General features: G+C 39.1%; 1 protein-coding gene across 1 annotated transcript in view; it reads left to right on the forward strand.

The window, feature by feature from the left end:
- Nucleotides 1–6,600: 6,600 nt before the first annotated feature.
- The window catches only part of POT1 (protection of telomeres 1), a 71,231-nt gene continuing 57,111 nt past the window's right edge, over nucleotides 6,601–20,720 (forward strand). Inside the window, exons 1-4 of the mRNA XM_075208926.1 lie at nucleotides 6,601–6,752; nucleotides 6,838–6,952; nucleotides 16,294–16,424; nucleotides 18,634–18,924. Of these exons, the coding sequence (XP_075065027.1) occupies nucleotides 6,726–6,752; nucleotides 6,838–6,952; nucleotides 16,294–16,424; nucleotides 18,634–18,924 (564 nt within the window). The 5' untranslated portion in view covers nucleotides 6,601–6,725. The remainder of the gene's footprint in view (nucleotides 6,753–6,837; nucleotides 6,953–16,293; nucleotides 16,425–18,633; nucleotides 18,925–20,720) is intronic.

Raw genomic sequence — 20,720 nt, forward strand, 5'->3', positions numbered from 1 at the left:
AACCAAAGAATAACATCCCTATATTATAAGTAGATACAATGGGGCCTATTTATGAAGCAATACAATGGCACAAAAGTACCCTTACTGTGAATCCACTGCAAACATAAGTATACTTCAAATATATGAACGTTGCATCACAGCAATATCATAGATATGGGGACTGCTTCTTATCGCAAGACCCGAAAGAGACAAATTTTCGGAATCTTGCTATGAAGCTGGCGTACATATTTGTATGTGAAGCTTTACATACCTTTTCCTTTCTGTCCAGCTCTGCTCCGAAGAGCAGAGATGGACAGTGCATGTGTGGAGGGATCATGTGATCCCTCCCTGTCTCTACTATGCTCTGTGCGCATGCCCGGTAGCTTCGATTGGCACATTCGCACAGAAAGTGAAAGGAATAGGCCAGCCAGGATTGCATTCTGAAGACGCTGTGGTAAGTCTATTTTTTTTTCTCACAGGAACAGCAGTTTATCTGTTGTTCCTGTGTAGGCTTTTTCATAAATATGAGAAATATTATAATATTATCAATGCGATAAGGATTGAACACCATTTTATCATGTTTTGCGGTCTTTGTTAAATATGCCCAAAAGTGAGATAAATATATGATTAGATCTTTTCTGTAGAGCTTACACAATCCTGCAGAAACAATTCTGTAATCACAGCTTACACTCCTTTAACAATACAAGGCATAATACAGAGAGAGTTACTATGTTCATACACACTTTCACCCAGAACCCTGCTAAAACAGACGACTGGGTAAATTAAATACTGCTAATTAGTGTTCATTGATTTTATAATATAATATTATGATCAAACTTTTGCATTTGAAGATCAAGAATGAAAACATGCAAAGGAAATGCTGATAAGCGCTTCCAATCAATTATAAGCTAAACATATACACTTACCTGTATCTCACTTCCGGCTTCTACTTACCTGTACATTAGCAACCACAGAATATCATCAAAATACAAACATGAAGTGGAAATTATTTACGGAGGAGAATCTAGATATTATTACAGCAAATTTAAGGAGGGATTATCATGCTCCATTGACTTAAGACATATCTGCATTTGTGAAGTTGTTATAATGTCATAGATGTAATGATTCCCGCCAATGCTCTAGGGATTCAACCTCCCAACTGAGTGACTGGAGCACTTTCTGGTCCTTATATCAGTCTCATCATCATTTCATCACAATATCCTCGTCTCCATGGAAACTGTGTCATCTGCTGCGATGTCATAAATGGCTCTGACCTCATGCTGCTAAGAAGTAATCAAAACATCAACCAGAGATGGTGGAAGTTGTAAGCCTATAAGATAAAACTTTCACTTTCACTTTCATGTCATAACTAAATCAGGTCTATGACTGGACTCAAGGTATTGTGCTGTACCCAAAGAATTTAATGAATGAAAGGAACTGAAAACTGAGCTGCGACCACATTTTGTAAACAAAAAGATATTTGATACTCTGCACTCAAATACATTATTAATGCTGTTTAGTAGACACACATACATATCAGTTAGTCAGTTATACACGTCAGTCAGTTACACACATTTCAATCAGTCTCAAACATATCAGTTAGTCTCACACACATTTGTCAGTCAGTCTCATATACATCAGTTAGTCTCACGCACATCAGTTAGTCTCACACACATTTGTCAGTCAGTCTCACGCACATCAGTTAGTCTCACGCACATCAGTCACATTGCTGTCTTTTTTCTCTCCTTAATCACCTTTCTAGTACCTCTGCACCCTTTGCTCACTCATTTGTCAGACCATCTTCTCCCCTTCTATCCTTCCTCTCTCTACTCCCTTAGTCTTCCACCAAGTCTCCTTGCTCCCTTCCAATACTAATCCTCACCCCCTGCTCTCATCTCCGTCCGAGATTCAGCCCACCCCCGACATTGTCATCCATATGTCCCTATTTCCAACTCTCCTTTTCTCCTGTGATTTCTGGAATTCCAGATCCATCCACAACAAACTGCCCTCTATCCATCCACCACTTCCTCTCCAACTCTCACCTTCTTGCCAGAAACCTGGATCTCATCCACTGATACTGCTTCCCCTTCTCCCCTATGAGGGACTCTCTTTCACCCACTCCGTCAGACATAATGACCACCCAGGTGGTGAGGTGGGCATCCTCCGATCCCCTAAATGTACCTTTTATGTCAAATCCCCTGAAAACTCCCTTTCATTCACCTCCTTTGAAGTCCACTCTATTTGTTTCTTGTACCCCATCCAAATCCAAGTCATCTACCGCCGCCCTGGTCCCACTTCCCAATTTCTTGATAATTTTGCTGCTTAGCTTCCTTATTAACTCTTGTCAGACATCCCCTGTATCATTCTAGGTGACTCTAACATCCCCAGGGCCTGATTAAGGGTCACAGCTGCTCTAGGCTAATACAACGGTTGCCGTCCCATCTTGCCGCTCCCCACCCCACCTCTAATGTGTGTGTAAATAAATAGAGAAATATAGATAGACAGACAGACAGATAGATAGATAGATAGATAGATAGATAGATAGATAGATGACCCGAAGCATACTGCAAAAACAACCAAAGAGTTTTTTAAGTCTAACAAGTGGAATGTTATGCAATGGCCAAGTCAATCACCTGATCTGAAACCGATTGAGCATGCATTTCACTTGATGAAGACAATACTGAAGGGAAAATGCCCCAAGAACAAGCAGGAACTGAAGACATTTGCAGTAGAGGCCTGGCAGAGCATCACCAGAGATGAAACCCATTGTCTGGTGATGTCTATGCCTTCCAGACTTCAGGCTGTAATAGACTGCAGAGGATTTGCAACAAAGTATTAAAAAGTGAAAGTTTGATGTAGGATTGTTTAGTTTGTCCCATTACTATTGGTCCCTTAAAAGTGTGAGGCACATATAGAAACCATTGTAATTCCTACACTGTTCACCTGATTTGGATGTACATTCCCTCAAATTAAAGCTGAAAGTCTGCAGTTAAAGCACATCTTGTTTGTTTCATTTCAAATCCATTGTGGTGGTGTATAGAGCCCAAAATATGAGAATTGTGTAGATGTCCCAATATTTATGGACTTGACTGTATATATGGTATGTTTTTATACAATGTTTTTTATATATGTGGTATATTCTTATTTCCCTATTGTTATCCTGAGCCTCAGAGCAAGGTATAGGGGTTACCCTAATGCTCTGTTCTTCATAACCTTAATTTGGTTCAATATAGGGCCTCCTGCAACTTGACAAGCTAAACACTACACAGATCATAGGCCATCCCTGTCAGAAAAACAGAAATACAGGTTTATGTGTATGTCAGTGTCAGCAGTTCATAGTCTTGCCATGTACTTTATCAGTTCATCAACAAGTGTTGGGTTCCAACAACTTAACTATTACTGTAATGGACAGCTGGAAGCAGCTGAATGACTGTTTCAGTTGTTGTTGTCTCTAATATCACAGCTTTGTAAGAGCCAACATGGATTTACATACTTCTTGCTCTCATTTGTGACACTGTGTCACTCAGAATCAGTAAGACAAATAAAGAAAGAAATTACAATGATTTTAAACCCAAAAATATAAGACCAGGCTGGTTCTGTGTTGGAGGGATAAAGTTGTTTCCTCTTCCTGAATTGTGTATTCTCTCATGGTCTTCTAAGTTAATGGTGTTGTAGGTAGTGGTGCTGTAAATCACAGTATATTCACCCTTCCTCAAGTACCACCACCAGACCAAATTTTTTTTTTTTTTGTAATGCAAAGATGAACTGCTGTATTTGATTGAACCAGTAATTATTCCACATGTTCTGGAGCAGTAATGACCTTAGCACATGGGTGTTACAAATGTAAAAAGCACTTCACCAATTGCCCATTACTTTGGAGAATGCTGGTTCAATCACAAACAAGAACTTTCAGCATCAGGTATTAAGTGCTTTGGTTGCAACATGGTTTTATGTGACAGGGAAAGGTACACTTCACTTCTGGAACATCACTGTTTACTAGCTGAAGACCTGTGGCATCCCAATCCTGCTTGTATCTTAGCCATGAATTCTCAAAATAAGGCCTGTTGGATTTATTGATGTAAACAACTTTTCTGCAGTGGTTACAGAATACGCAGAAGCACATCTCCATGTTTTACGAAGATCTGTTACCGATCCTCCTAACCATTCTTTACCCCCTTCCCCCCAGTTGTTATCCTACCTCAAAAAAAAAAGTTGGCATATAGAGTCTATACCCAAACTCTAAGAAAGTGGTGTGGTTTCCATTTAATGAACAAAAGAAACTCCATTATTTTTCACCAGGAGGTTCAATGATTTTCATGGACAGGTCACATCTATGTTTGCAGGCTCCTAAACATGCCATCCAGTGAACTACAGGAAAGCAGAGACCACAAAAAGCTCATTAGAGCTCTGGATGGCAAACCTTTGTTATGCAATGTCTGTCTGCATCCCCTTGAATGGAATGAAATCCAATGGAGGATATATTATCCATTAAGTGCTAACAGGACAAGATTTTCTTACTTCTTTTCTCTAATGAGTTTTCCTGTTATAAACCACTATGGCTGTTACCAAAGTAATTTACATTTCTTCAAAGCATGGGAGACATTCTTTCTGTGAAAATCTAATGTTATCCATTATATACCTCCTCCCTTGGCGCTCTCATCTCCTCCTTCGGTCTTCAGTATCACCTCTACGCTGACGACATTCAACTCTACATCTCCTCGCCTGACCTCTCCCCCTCCCTTCTCTCTCGTGTATCCGACTGCCTCTCTGCCATCTCCTCCTGGATGTCCTCGCGATTTCTCAAGATCAACATCTCCAAAACGGAGCTCATTGTCTTTCCTCCCCCCAGGCTCCCCTCCCACCACGACCTCTCTATCACTGTTAATAACACCTCCATCTCTTCTGTCACCCAACTTCGCTGCCTAGGCGTTACCTTCGACTCTTCTCTCTCCTTCACCCACCACATTCAATCCCTTGCCCAAGCCTGTTGCTTCCAACTTCGCAACATTGCCCGCATCCGACCTTTCCTCTCTCAGGATGCCACCAAAACTATCATCCATGCACTCATTATCTCCCGCCTGGACTACTGCAACCTCCTCCTCTCCGGCCTCCCCCTCTCCCATCTTGCCCCCCTCTGCTCTATTCTTAACGTGGCTGCTAGACTCATCTTCCTATCTCGCCGCTCCTCCTCCGCATCCCCTCTCTGCCTTGCCCTACACTGGCTCCCCATACCCTACAGAATCCTTTTCAAACTCCTGACCACAACGTACAAGGCGATCTCCCAGTCCACTGCCCCCTATATCACTGACCTCCTCTCCATTCACACTCCTGCCCGCTCTCTGCGCTCGGCCAATGACCATCGCCTCTCCTCCACTCTGATTACCTCTTCCCACTCCAGAATCCAAGACTTCTCCCGCGCTGCCCCCCTTCACTGGAATGACCTGCCTCGCTCCATCCGTCTCTCTCCCACTCTTAGCTCCTTCAAACGGGCACTAAAAACCCACCTGTTCCTCAAAGCCTACCCACCTTCCACCTAACCCTGCCTCCCCTCCTTTATACGCCAACTCACTCCCTCTGTACTTGTGTTTTGTTCACCCGCCCTTAGGATGTAAGCTCATTGAGCAGGGCCCTCCTCCCTCTTGTGTCCTTACCAGCTCTTCTGCTCCATCTCTACCGCATTAGCCTGCTTAGAGCTCCTGAGGTGTCAGTATTTTTTTGTTTACTGTTCAGTAATGTAATACCCTGTACTGTCTACTGTTTGTGCATTGTACGGTGCTGCGGAACTCTTGTGGCGCCTAACAAATAAAGGATAATAATAATAATAATTACCGTCAATGCATATATTAACATCCTTTACATCTAAATCCTCCATTTATACATTTTTAGAATGTAAATTTACCCCATAGCAGTTATTTTTCCACAACACATATTTTTTTCAGTCCGACCTTTACTTGACAGGTAAAGGTTGGACAACAAAAAAATATGTTTCGAGGAAAATGTATACCAAATGTATACTTTTTGGTCAGCATGAAAAATAAGCAGCACTCACATATGATCGGTTTGTAAAAACCCCTCAAAGCTGTCAGAAAGCACTTCAATTTTTCCTCACTTCTTCCCCTCCTAACCTTTATTGTATTGCCTTGAAAGTACTGCAATCTGAAAGCGTTAAGTAAATTTGCCCCCCTCCATTGCTCGAACAGGTTCCACTGTGTAATTCACTATGGGATTCATAAGAGGACTACAGCAAAGGCAAAGCACAATTAGGATCAAACACTGGCCATTATTAATTATATCTCATTTAGTGTTAGCACAGAAATAAAACATAAGATACGAAATGCAATTGTAGAAATACTCATTCATATAATGTTGTAATATTCAGATTGGTGACATGTAAACTAGCTAATGCACTTCAATATGTCCTGTTTATAAGACTCTTCTCTGTGATTAATTACTGCCTTAAAAGCACCAGACACGTGAGTCTAACTGGGAAATGTTTTTATCGATCTGAATTCAGTAGAAATATTGCAATGTTTGTTGCCAGAACACTGCTCTCCATTACTTTCAGCACAAGAACATTTGCAGCAGTAGCCTCCTCCCCTGTGTACCATGTGACTACAGCAGTCACATGACCTCGTGACGTTAGAAGGTCCTTTTGATGGAGTGGATCTAACTAATATATACTTGGTACTGGCGGAAAACGGGCTCTGCTAGTTTTTAAACCCGTAGGCTCACAGTTCGTTCTAGTAATGTGTTCAGTCTCCGGCAAAATGAATGTAGGTCTCTGCATGATAGCGCTGACTGTAAATGTACATATTGTTTCGTATCGTTCTGCTAATCGGTGTACGTTTATATTTGTAGGTTCCCGCACAAAAATACATTTATACTCCCCTTGATCAGCTAAAAGAAGGCATGGTAGCTAACTTGTTTGGAGTTGTTGCATTTTTCAAACCTCCATATCGCAGCAAAGGAACTGGTATGTGCTCTACAGTTGTATTATATTAACTCATGATAAGCACATTTTATTTTAGTGATTTGAGCGAGTTCTGTAAAATGTACTGATTAGGGAAATACAATTACCAACAGAGCTTATGTTAACCAATTATTATTATTATTATTATTAACCAATGATTCATGTAGTGTCATTTTTTTCCCCATGGAAATATATATATATATATATCACTTATGCAGTGGTCAATGTGTACAGGTATATGTGATGGTGTATGATATACAGTGTTCACCCCAGGACCTATTTCCCGGCTGTTTTTATTTGCCACACCACCCAGTTCTTGGAGTCCAAAGGAGTTTTATTATAATAGCACAGTTTATCCTGTCATAATAAGCACTGCAGCCAGCAGAGTGTGTTAGACCACTGACCCGTCTGACCAGTCCAGGCAGTCCGGTTCAGCTGCCATTCATGAAAACAATGATTGTAAAAAATAAATAAATTTGTCCAGTCCAGCCAGACACTTTTTTCATTATTTTTATTATTGATGAAAATTATTACACAGCCCCACCTGGCTACTTCTTAATGCCATCCGGCTGACAACATTTTCTGGGGGAGAACACGGATATATATATAGTGGTTGACATGGGAGTGATGATATGGAAATTGCAATGGGAAAGTAAGTGAATGTAATTTGATAGTTCTACAACTAAAGCAGACAGAAGGAGTAGTGGTGGTATGACATACCAACATACACACCCCCACTTCAACCACTGTGTGTGTGTGTGTGTGTGTATATATATATATATATATATATATATATATATATATATATAGCACAGGTGAGGCACCACTCAACGTTTCAGTATAGTACTTTCTTAAGGGACATCATGTGGATGATGGAGGAAAGAACTATACTGAGACGTTATAATGGATTATATACACCCTTTTGAAAGTGCAATTTTTCTTAAATCCTTGAGTGCTGCCTCACCTGCAATCTATTTATTGTACTATCCATACAAATGAAGTACTGAGGAAGCACCTGTATACTAATATATATATATATATATATATATATATATATATATATATTATACATTTTTCTTCTGCTGCTTTTTTTACATATTTTTACATAATCCGGCATGTCAACTATTGGGGATAAGGAGCACCTCCTGCTATCCTAGCTTCAGCCTGAGGCCACTTTTTTAATAACATATTTTAAAAAAGTTTAGACTCTGAGGTCATTTACATAAAGAAAAACTTACCTGCCTACATGTATAGGTTAGATACACTAATAACAGCTGAGCTCCCTTAATTTTTCATAAATGCCCACCCCATTTGGGGTTTCAGTTACTTAATATGAAAGCAATTCTTATCTTTGAAACCAACTGCGATGTCAAAAAATGACGCTGAGTGTTGCATGAACATATACCAGCTCCTAATCTAACTTAATAGTATAACGTCCTACTAGTGATGGTGCAGAAGACATTAGCTACACTTCTTGATATTCTATCTAATGCAGTGATGGGCAACCAGAATAATTTTCAAGAGTCGAAGGAGCTGCCCTCTAACCTTCAAAATGCTGCACTTTACCTTTAATTGCAGTAATAAGTAAAAAGCAATATATTTAAAACAAGGGTTACAAGCAATAGCAAACATATCTGACAATACAGCAGAAAGGAGCTGAGAGTTGCAGGTGAAGGTTCAGAGGGATGCTTGTTGCCAATCATTGATCTAAAGGTTGCAATTCTTATTTTTAAATATTACCCTTTGGATCTACTCTATATGAAAAATGTTTATTTAAAAAAAAAAGTGGAGAGGCCCTTTTAAACATATCAGCACCTGATTTTACATACAGTACTGTCCTTCAGAGCACTTCCAGGTACTAGGTATCTGAGCTATGGATAAAGAAACTTTAATTAATATTACTAGCCGTATGTTTTCTGCTCCCATAATTATTTTTATTATTTTTTAAATAAAACAAATGGCTAATGTACCTTTGTGTGTGCTTCTTTTGTTGTCTTATTAAACTTATGTTAAGTTACTAAATTAAGCAATATATATATATATATATATATATATATATATATATATATATATATATATATATATAATCTTCAAATAAGAGAATTAGGCTAGATCATTTTGCCTTGCAATAAGAATCTTGTTAGCCTGAGCTTTGCCCAATACTACATTCAATAAAATGGTAATAATGCAAAGCTAATTAAATATTCCAAATTATCTAGCTTTACCTTGAAGCTACAAAATAATGAGAGCTTCACTGGAGCATAATAAGTTATCATTAAAAAGCATTTAAGTATATTTAAAACTGGAAGAATTTTAAGAAAACTGTATATGATATGAAAAAAAAGAAAGCGAATGTTACTTGAAAAAAGGTAGGAAATTCATATTTGTTTGAATATGCTTTTTGAGAGATGCCAGAGTGACTTTTTGTTCCTCTCTCGGAACTCTGCCTCTGAAGATATTGCGACCATTTATGAAAACTGGTGCACACAAAAATGTGGTGTAGCAACCGGACAGACTAACTTTAATATTCAAGTGTACTATAAAAATAACAAGGGTGATTTAATTCAGCATGAGGTTCTGTAGGAGCACCGCTTGATTTGCCTGTTTCTGGATATTACGGTACCTAAAATACAGCTGATTTTTGCTCGAATTTATCATCACTTATGAGTGTGACGAGCACTTTGCCTGGATTTTAATCCCTCCACTCAGTCAATCAATTTTTTGCTGTGCATAAATATCCATTATCTCAATTGCAAAATCAATTACTCCAATTCTAAATCCTTGCCCAATGGTTGTACGTTGTTGGATCTTGTGTGTAAACGACAATCTCTAGACGGCTTTCTAAATACAGGGGCAGTAAATTGTGTGTGTATACAGTTGTAACAAAGAAAGCATTCCATCTTTCAAATCTATTTTTTCCATATCAGAAGATAAGAAACAATCATCTAGTCTTGACAAAATAACACATTGCATGTTATTTGTTCAACAAAATATAAGCCAATACAAAATAGGTATGAATGAAAAAGTAGGTACATCCCATGATTATAGAACCACTTTAAGCAGGCATAACTTGAAATAACTATTATCTGTCTATTATAAAACTGTTTGATAGTGTTTGAGCATTTTTTGTCCACATATCTTTACAACAATGCAATGATTTAGTTCATTGATGTTTAAAGGCGTGACTTTTTATGCCCAACTCTTCTTTTTCAGCCAGTGATTTGTAGATTTGATGGTGTGCTTAGGATCATTGTCCAGTTGTATTAGCCAATCTTCACTTATACAGATGACCTCACATTTTCCAGAAACAGTTTATAGTGGATTCAATCATTGCAGTGTGCCTTGGTCATGTTGCTGCAAAACAACCAAAAATCTCCCGTCCACCACCATGTTTGATGGTGATATGAGGTTCTTGTGGTGGTATGCTGTTTGTTTTTTTTCCAATCATAGTGTTGTGAATTAAGATTAAATAACTACACTTAGGGCTAGATTTACTAAGCTGCGGGTTTGAAGAAGTGGGGATGTTGCCTATAGCAACCAATCAGATTCTAGCTCTCATTTATTTAGTGCTTTCTACAAAATGACAGCTAGACTCTGGTTGCTATAGGCAACATCCCCACTTTTTCAAACCCGCAGCTTAGTAAATCTAGCCCTTAGTCCTGTCTGTCTATAGGACATTATTGCATAAGTTGTACTGCAAAGTTTCTTTTGAAAAGGAGGGTAGTTCTCCATAATTGTCTTTTTCGGATGATAGTCATGGATTTAACATTTACTATGTAGCCAGAGGCCTGTAGATCCCTGGATGTAGCTTTTAGGTGCTTTCTCAGAGCATCATATGGTTTGAAAATTGCAGCATAATGTGTGCATTTTGAGTTGCATTTTATATTAGTGGACCCCCACTAAGCCTTTTGTTTGCTCCTGTTGGCACTCATTACCCCTCCCTTTTAGAATTTAAGGTCTCACTACTTTTGCCTATGTCTCATGTCTGTCCACTCTCCGTCTTCCTTGAATTGTTTCTGTATAGCATGTTGATTGCATACATGCAAATATTATACTGTTTAACTGTGTACCCATTGCTATGGTTACTGTATGTCCTATTTTTATGATTAGGTCAGACATTACGGAAACTGGTGCCATTTAAATAAACAATAATTATGATCTTAAGATGTGAATAAGATACACCAGTCATCAAATCTATGCATGTTTAAGTAAAATGTTTTAAATAACTAATAAAATAAAAAGAACCTCAAATCTTTATTATAAATACATACTAGTCCAAACCTTGTCTTCAGTCACTTATTGTACTCTAAATTCTTTATTTATTTTTGTCTTCAGTCCTATAGGGATCCAAGAAAAATCCAATAGGGAAAAAAAAGCCCTGATAGACGACAAATACCATGCTCCATGAAAAGGGCCATCTGTCCGTGACTAGTCAATAATGGCAGCTTGCCTCTGATTGGCTAGTCGTGAATAGATCCCTCATATTTTGTACATTAACTTTTATAAATTTCAAGTGGTACAAGCAGTCTATATGTGGCTAGCTAATCTTAGCGACTTTCTTATGCTTCCGCCAATCTGAGGTAAGCCACTGATTGTCTTGAAAAATTCAAAACAGGCCATGATTACACTAGAACTAAATGTGCATATAATGTTCTGTGATGCCATGCGTCTATAATGTTGAAAGTTTGCTTATTTTTATGGGAAGCACACAGATCTGTGTATCAAGAATCTGCCCCATTTGTTCAATTATAACTGATTGGAAGAGTTTGGGTGAATCTGGGTGTTCAGTGAGGGTGAACAAAGTAAAAGTTCATCTACATATTGGATGAGATTAGATCCACCTGATGGTATAAAGTGACTCAAATCCTTGCTTAGGGCATGGCTATAAATAGTGGGTATATCTGTATAGCATTGTGACAATCTGGTCCAGTTTATATCTCTATATGTGAAAGCAAAAAGGTACTATTATTATTATTAATATTTATTTATAGGGCGCCACTAGGTATCCATAGCGCCGTACAGGGACAGACAGAAACACGGTACAGGGTGAGACAGCACGGAACAGTTAACAAAAAGCACAGTAACTCGGAAGCTCAAAGTACAGCTAGATGAAAGGTGAGAGCCCCCGAGGTAGAGAGAGGGGTAGAAGGGCCTCACGGAAGAGACAAGGAGCTGGAGAGCAGAGTTAAGGTGGTGGAGGAGAGGAGGCCCTGCTGGAAGGAGCATACAATCTAAGGGGAGGGTAAGACGGACAGAAATGCAAGGGTAGGAGGAGGAAAGGGGGAGAGCGACGAGGAGGGAGGTAGGTGGGAGACTGGAAGGCTATAAGGAAGAGGTGGGTTTTTAAGGCCCGTTTGAAGCTAGACAAGTTGGGTGAAGTTTTGATGGAGCAGGGGAGCTGGTTCCAGTGGAGGGGGGCAGCACGGGAGAAGTCTTGGATGCGAGCGTGGGAGGAGGTGACCAGGGAGGAAGAGAGGCGACGGTCATTGGCCGAAAGCAGAGGGCGGGATGGAGCATGAATGGAGATGAGGCTGGAGGTGTAGGGAGCAGTGAAGTTGGAGAGGGCCTTGAAGGTAAGTGTAAGGAGCTTGAACACGATTCTGTAGGGGAAGGGGAGCCAGTGAAGGGACTGGTAGAGGGGAGAGACAGAGGAGGAGCGGCGAGAAAGGAAAATGAGCCGAGCGGCAGCATTGAGTACGTAGTGAAGGGGAGCGAGATGATAGCGGGGGAGGCCAGTAAGGAGGAGGTTGCAGTAATCCAAGCGGGAGATAATAAGAGAGTGGACAAGAGCTTTAGTGGCATCTTGGGAGAGGAAGGACTGAATGCGTGCGATGTTGCGCAGCTGGAAACGGCAAGATTTTGCAAGAGAGAGAAAGTGAGGGGCAAAGGAGAGTGAGGAGTCCAGGATGACACCGAGGCAGCGAAGTTGAGGAACAGGGGAAAGAGAGGAGTTGAGTACAGTGATAGAGAGGTCGGAAGGGGAGGGGGAATGAGCGGGAGGAAAGACAATGAGTTCGGTTTTCGCAAGATTAAGTTTGAGAAATTTAGAGGGCATCCAGGAGGAGATGGCAGAGAGGCAAGCGGACGCCCTGGAGAGGAGGGAGAGAGATCAGGAGAGGAAAGGTAGAGTTGGGTGTCATCCGCAAAAAGGTGGTACTTGAGACCAAAGGAGCTGATGAGTTTGCCCAGGGAAGAGGTGTAAAGAGAGAACAGTAGGGGTCTGAGAACAGAGCCTTGGGGGACCTCTACTAGCTGTTTGTGTGGACAAGAATACAGAACACAAATCAATCACTAAAAAGTATGAAATATCTGGTGGTATATGCATGAGAATAGTTATAGGGGTTGCAGGGAGTTCTTAAATAAATCTCCACCCTCTGCCACCACTTTTGTTGATGGGTGATATTGTGAGGGTGTGAATTCTTAGTTTTACTAGTTTTAATAACCACCCCTTGAACTAAAAGTTTTTTGTTTTTGTTTTTTCTGACAGCTGAAAAACCAATTTCTGCTACTGGTTTTAATGGATATGGGGGCAGTTTTGGGGCATTTTCATGTGGCTTAAGGGTAATATGGACTGATTCATCTGATTTCATGAAGAGTCTGTTGTCCACAGTTTCTCAGCTCTTTGGGATAGCCAGGCAAGTTCAGGCTGGGTGAGTAACATTGGCTTACCACTGGGTGGTTCCCAAAGGCACAATGCCAAAGTGGTTTCTTTTTGGCACCTCAAGCTAGACCCCATCAAGTGTACAATAGATAGTACAGCCTAATTTGCATGATAAGTCTCTATCTAATAAGCTGACAGGGGCACCTGCAGACAACAGAATTTAGTGTGTGTTAGAGAGGGGACAGTCAGTGGTTCAGTGATAGACATTGTAACTGGGCATACCCATAGCCATAATTGATTTGTTTGTAAGAGGAAATTTGTGTTTGTGGATGATACACTGGGGTCACTGCATCACATCGTTCCTCATAGTCTTGGACTTTCTTTGCCTCTTGAGCTTTTTGCAATCCTAGGGAATGTATCCCTTCCCTGGATAATTATAACAAATCGCATCTCCTCTGTTAGGCTGCTCAGCTATTTCTAGGCTTTCTGTTAGCCTCTCTGATTGTTGCCTCTTCAGCCTTCATTTGCACATTCATTAGATTCCTTTGAGTATTTTACATTTTCTCTAGCATATTACTTTCATGATGTTTGCATATTTCTTGAATGTTAGTTAAGTCCCTTGTCCACCAAACTGGGGCTTGTGTTTTGAGTTTAGATTGAAGTGATCTCTTTAGATCACTGAATGGCAACTGGCGGCCCTCCAAACGTTTACCTGTGGCCCCCAGCTCCTTCCTAATTGATTGTTAGATTTTTTTTTTTTTTATGGTTTGGAAAAATGTATTATTTCTTTCATTAAATGTTCCTAAAGTGTATTAGGTTACATATCACTGCTTTAGACCTCAAACAGAAAAGCAAAACAGAATCAACGAGTGCTCAAAAAGAGATGTCGCTTGTAGCTACCCCAGGGGCATTACACCTGAATTGCCCAAATGTATCTAAATGAAATAAACTTTAAGGGGAACTTAAAACTCACCTGTTCCTTAAGGCCTACCAACCATCCACTTAACCACTCACCCTTCTGTTTCTCCCCTGGCTCCTTTCCTCTCTCCCCGTTGCTTCACTGGCTCCCTTTTGTGCCTGACTTTGTTTACCCTCCCTTAGGATGTAAGCTCGAATGAGCAGGGCCCTCTTCCCTCCTGTCTCCATACCTGTTCTTCTGCTCCGTCTCTACTGTATCTGCCTGCTTGGAGTTTCTGAAGTACTGGTACTTTGTGTTTATTGTCCTGTACTGTTTTACCCTGTATAGTCTACTGTTTGTACCATGTTCGGCGCTGCGGAAACCTTGTGGCGCCTAACAAATAAACGATAATAATAATAATAATAATAACTGACAAGCTCTTCTGGTCCCACTAAGAGATAAGCAATAAACAGTCTGTAACAGTCTAAATAAGACAAAATCCTAAGGGCGCAAGTATTCCTCCAATACTGGCCACATGTAGTTGTACTTACTAGAAAGCAAACAAATGAAGACCGGACCAATAGAACTTTAAACTCGATCTCCCATATAGAATCCAAATACACTGCCATGCACTGGTAATCTCCACTGCGTAGTTAGAATCTGCTTGTCTCCTCACAGCTTGTATTAGTCACGCTGGCACAGATCGCTTCCACCACTAGCTCAGCGTCAGCATGTCTCCTCACAAATCGCAAATCTAAAAGATAAGCATTCTTATATCAAATCCGCTCACACCCGGGATAGAGCCTCATAAGGATGCAAAATCAGTAGAATCCAGACCTCTCAGTCTATCAGATAGTCCTGCTCTCCCAACTGTCAACCCTGATGCGTTTTAACTCCTTTCGAGTCTATCTCAAGGTCCAAGAAAGACTCCTTTGGAGTCTTTCCACTGCTGATCCAATCTCACTCTCTACATTAGTTTTCTGTTTTTCATTGAATCCAATATAAAATACTTCTAACATATAAGGCCATCAACAAAACTGCACTAATGTACATGTCTACATTGTCTCAAAATATCTCCCAACTAGACACCTCCGTTCTTCACAAGATCTGTGTCTCTCATCCACTCTTATTACTTGCTCCTATTCCCAGTTACAGGACTGGCTACACCCACTTGTTGACTTTCCGCCAGTCTTCAAACCTTATCTAAAAACCCACCTATTCAGGCTAGCTTGTGAAATTTTTCAACCACCCACCTAACCCCCCTATAGTATCCTATTACCGTCCTCTACACAGGTCACATAAGACTTTCTATACTCGGTAATCTCTCTGACCCCATGACCAACATCCCTCTGTAACTGGACCATATAGCTCACTAAGCACTTTCTACGTTTTGCAATCTGGCTGGACCAGTATGCGATATATAGCACTTAACCTCATTTATCAAGCCCTATTGTCCTACAGATTGTAAGCTCGCGAGCAGGGGCCCTCTTTTCTCTGTGTCTGTAATACCCATTCTCGTTTTATTACTGTGTTTCCAATTGTAAAGCGCTATGGAATATGCTGGCACTATATAAATTATTATTAATAATAATTGTATCTAATATGGGAGGAAAATAGGTACAAATGAGGGGCAAAGGATGGAAATCAGTGCAATGTAACCCATAACTTTTTTCTTTCTTTCATTTTTCTTTTTCATTATCCTGCAAATATTTCTGTGTTTTGTTGTGTGTTTTAGATTTATAAAGAAACATTTAAATTGTTGGCATGTTTTGTGTATTAATGATTAACCTGTCGGTACAATAGAAAGTAGAGTTAAATTGCTGTACCTTCCATTTTTTGTTACAGATTTTTGCTCTATTGTTACCATAGTGGATCAATCCAATATGAAGCTAAAATGCACATTTTTCAATGGAAATCCGGATGCACTTCCTAAAATCTTTAAAGTTGGTGATATTGTGCGATTTCACAGGATAAAGGTATTTTTTTCAAACTATGTTAAACCATGGAAATGTAATCTTTACCATTCACTATATTTAGCAGGCACTTACATGTAGCTGAGACCTGTGCTGATTACCTTAGGTATTGCCTTGCACTCTCCGTAGCAGAATAGGTTTTGAAGCAATAACTCTTTTTAGATATTGGCTGCTGATTGGCTGAGCCAGTGCTCCCCCAATCAGCAGCTAGCTTAAATGAAGAGATGCTGTGTCAGATCTTTCCTGCTATGGAGAGAACTGAGAAATGCCAAAAAGGTACTAGTATTGGGGTCATTCAGTGATTTAATAGAAACCTAATTTAAAGTTGAAAATTCTTAAATGGAAAGTTGTTTTTTTTAATTAAAAAATTGTTAGTTGCCTATGAAATAGTATTAATTTGTCCCATTTTTAAAACGCCTATATTAATTAAGCAAGTTGCGCCTAGTATGGTCACGGTTGTGTGTAAAAATGCTAGACTGACTTAGATGTCTATAGGTACAGCTTGGATTACCGCAAAAGGAGGCCTCAGTGATTTTGAAAGTGGGTGATTGTTGGGGCATTTCTGTCAAGAGCTTCAGGAGTTTCAGTAACCAAGAATGCTCAACTAGTTAATGTTCCATGAGCTACAGTGTCTTTGGTGATATCCTCATGGAACTCAGAGGGCAAAATGTCATCAGAAAAGGGCAACTGTGGACAGAAGCACATACTTTTAACTTATATATTATTTCAAAGTGGTAAAATAGTCGAGCAACTGCAGATCTATTGACTATAAATTTCATCCCGTGGCACAAACAAGCAGTTTCAGTAAAAACTGTTTGACAAGAACTCCACAGGATATCATAGTTTGGGTGCAGTATATAAACTGCTTAACATGCCAGACAATGCATGTTTACAAGTTCAGTGAAGAGCACGGGTAATAGACTACCAAGCAGTGGAGAAAGGGGATATGGCCAGATATATCATCAATCAACATTTTCTTCACAAATGGACGATTGCATGTGTGGTGCCAGTTTTAAGGACTCTATAGGTCTGTGTGCTTGCTTCTAACATTGAAGTGATTTGTTAGTACCATAATATTGTGGGGCACGTTTTCCTGGCATAGTTTAGGTGTAGTGATACCCCAAGATGGCAAGGTCAATGCCATTTGCTATCTAATAATGATGAGTGATCATCTTCACCCAATGTTTCCCCATTTCTTTCCTGATAGTCTTCCAGGGTGAGAGTGCCTCTTACACAGACCATATGTAGTTGCTCAGTAGTTTGGTGAGCATTTCACTTATGTTATCAGTATATCATAGCTTTCTCAATCAGCAGATCTGAAAGCAATTATGTGATATTCTGGGACAGTTCTTGTGCAATAGTTATGAAATTTTTCTTTCTCACTTGAGTTTCATATAAAAATAATAAAAAGAAAATAAATTTTCCCATTTTACCTCCTATTAAAGATAGAAAAAAGAGTCAATTAATTCCCTTTATTGTGTTTGTATTTTTTTATCAAAGTCTGATGTGCAGAACTGCTGTTTGTGACTGTTTTTAAAAATGCACAAATAAAGACTCTCATGTTGATTTTCAATACGCATTTAATGTTTTTATTTAGCGCAAATTTAGTGAGGCCTTGAATCTAAAATACAGTTTGAATTTTAATATGAAAAACGTCTTACAATGTTGACAAATCCATATTTTATATTCTTTACCATAAGAAATTTGACATTGTATATAAGCTTGGCAGTTATTTGAATTGAAGCTACTTTCATCGGTTATCAGCAGTTTCAGCCTCTAAGAAGACAGAAGACCTCTCTCGTGATTAAACACATGACTTAAATATTTCTAATTCTGTTAATCTATGGAAACATTGATATTGAAAACTTCCAGAAATGCACAGTGTTGGGTATGATATAGTCAAACATTATTGCATGTTATTAGTAACCCTTTCATATAAAATAATTTGTATTTTTAAATGTAGCAGTCTTTTAATTGCACTGCCTAACAAAAATACTAAGTATGAGCATACCCAATTTATGTCTCTTAGATATGTTATTTTTTGCGCTAGCTGCCGCAATTATTGTAAGTCTAAAAAGAGAATTGTGTAATTTCTGAGAAAAGCAAATTTGTATTTAGCACTAATATCTTGCCTTGTCTCTTAATTTTATTGTTCGCTTTCTTTGTAGAGTTTGGAAATGTGTTGATTTTTGTTTTTCCATTTTGTTTCTAGATCCAAAATTTCAATAGTGATTTTCAAGGCATTAGCAGTAGTGGCTTCTCAGCTTTAGTGTTCGATGGCGCAGTTGGTGCTCCAATAGTACCAAGAACTTATAGTAAATGTTACAGCTTTACTACAGAAGATCAGAAAAACTTAGAATCCTTACGAGATTGGCAAACGGGTCAAGAGAACCTCTCTGGATCTAGACTGAAACTGTCCGATATTCAGCCGGGACAGTATTTTAATTTGATCTGTCATCTTGTTGGGAAAGCCGAGGTTGATAAGGCATCATATCTGCTTAAGGTAAATTAATACCTATACTTTTAAAAAAAGAAAAAAAAAAGTTATTTTTTGAATGCCAAAAAAAGAATTATCTGTAACACTTGGAATTAAGTCACGTGGTCATCTACCATTGATTTATAGGAGGACTGTTGCACAGGCTTTTTTTCTATTGCATGTGACTTTGTGTTAAATATGAAATGCTGCAGCTACGTATTTTGCCTTTGGAGAAACCGTGCTGCTGCAAACACCATGCAACACAAAGTAACATGTGGGACCTAGCCGTTAATCAATAAAAGAACTGTAGCAATTTAATTATTTTGCATTTAGTTGGATTCCTGTTTACCATTTACTTTATCTTGTTTCACTATTATTTTCCTGAATATTTTGATTTTTGTTTAAAATGTAATTTTATGATCATAACTTTTAAGTTCCTTCACTGTTTAACATGTGGGTATGAGCTATCGTTTAAAAGGACAAGTAAATTAAAGGGCACAATATGTATAACAAGAACAGATCTGTGATATGTAGCCTTCACCTCTCTGTGAAGATATGATTGAGGCTTTTTAAATATCAGGTGACAAATCATGAAGCTGTTCGAGACCCTAACAAATAAGCATGGAAATAGCCAGCATGCAATGACACTACTTTACAATTGTCACTATGATTTTAGATGTAATCAATTTCAAAATAGTTCCTCCAATGGTAGCACACAAAAAACTAAAAATTGAAATGCATGAAAGTTCTCAATATGCTACAACAAAGTCTATCCGACGCTATGCTGCAATAGGTCATACATACTATTCAAACATTTGAATCTTTTCTGTTGTGAGTTCTTAGCACAGTGGGTAATCATTGAAACCATTTGCCTTTTTAATATAGATGAAAATCATAAAACAGAATGTTGCTGCAGGCTAGTCTGTTTTTTTGATTTACTGTTTTTTTTTCTGTCCTTAATATTATTATAGAAAACAAATTCTGCAGTTAAACACTTACTTACAAATGACTTGGACAATGAGGACTGCATTTGAATGTAGGGAGGGGTAAATGCATTGATTCCGCAACGCTGTACAGAGAACTCATTCATATCAGTCCCTCCCCCATTGGAGCTTACAGTCTAAATTCCCTAACATACACACACAGAGAGAAAGAGAGACTAGGGTCAATTTTAATAGCAGCCAATTAACCTACTAGTATGTTTTTGGAGTGTGGGAGGAAACCCACGTAAACACAGGGAGAACATACAAACCCCGCACAGATAAGGCCATGGTCGGGAATTGAACTCATGACCCCAGCGCTGTGAGGCAGAAGTGCTAACCACAATATATGCAAACATGACATCTGACTACAGTATAGGTGAAATCTTACAATGAAATACAGAAATTCAGCTCAGATTAATTTGCAATAAGAGTAGGGAGAAAGGGTGGTGTAAGGGAAAAGTTGGTGGTGGATGGGTAGAATCTGTATATAGTTGGACCCCACTTGCACCAGTAACTCAAGTCTACATAATACAGTATTCGCATTTAGGTCTCATAGTATGTGTCTGTCTGTGTGTGTGTATGTTAGGGAATTTAGACTGTAAGCTCCAATGGGTCAGGGACTGATGTGAATGAGTTTTCTACAACGCTGCAGAATCAGTGGCGCTATAAAAATAAATGGTGATGATAGTAAAAAATCTTGTAAAGTCTGGCATGATTAGGATATGCGTTGGTCAAAATAACTGGGACGCGTTCAAATTGACTTTTCACAGCAACCATGTTTTAGTAAAATCATGTTCTGTTTCATGGAGAATGTTTGTAAATATAATGCAATCAATTTTC

This window comes from Mixophyes fleayi, chromosome 4, assembly GCF_038048845.1.
Source record: "Mixophyes fleayi isolate aMixFle1 chromosome 4, aMixFle1.hap1, whole genome shotgun sequence".
Lineage (NCBI taxonomy): Eukaryota > Metazoa > Chordata > Amphibia > Anura > Limnodynastidae > Mixophyes > Mixophyes fleayi.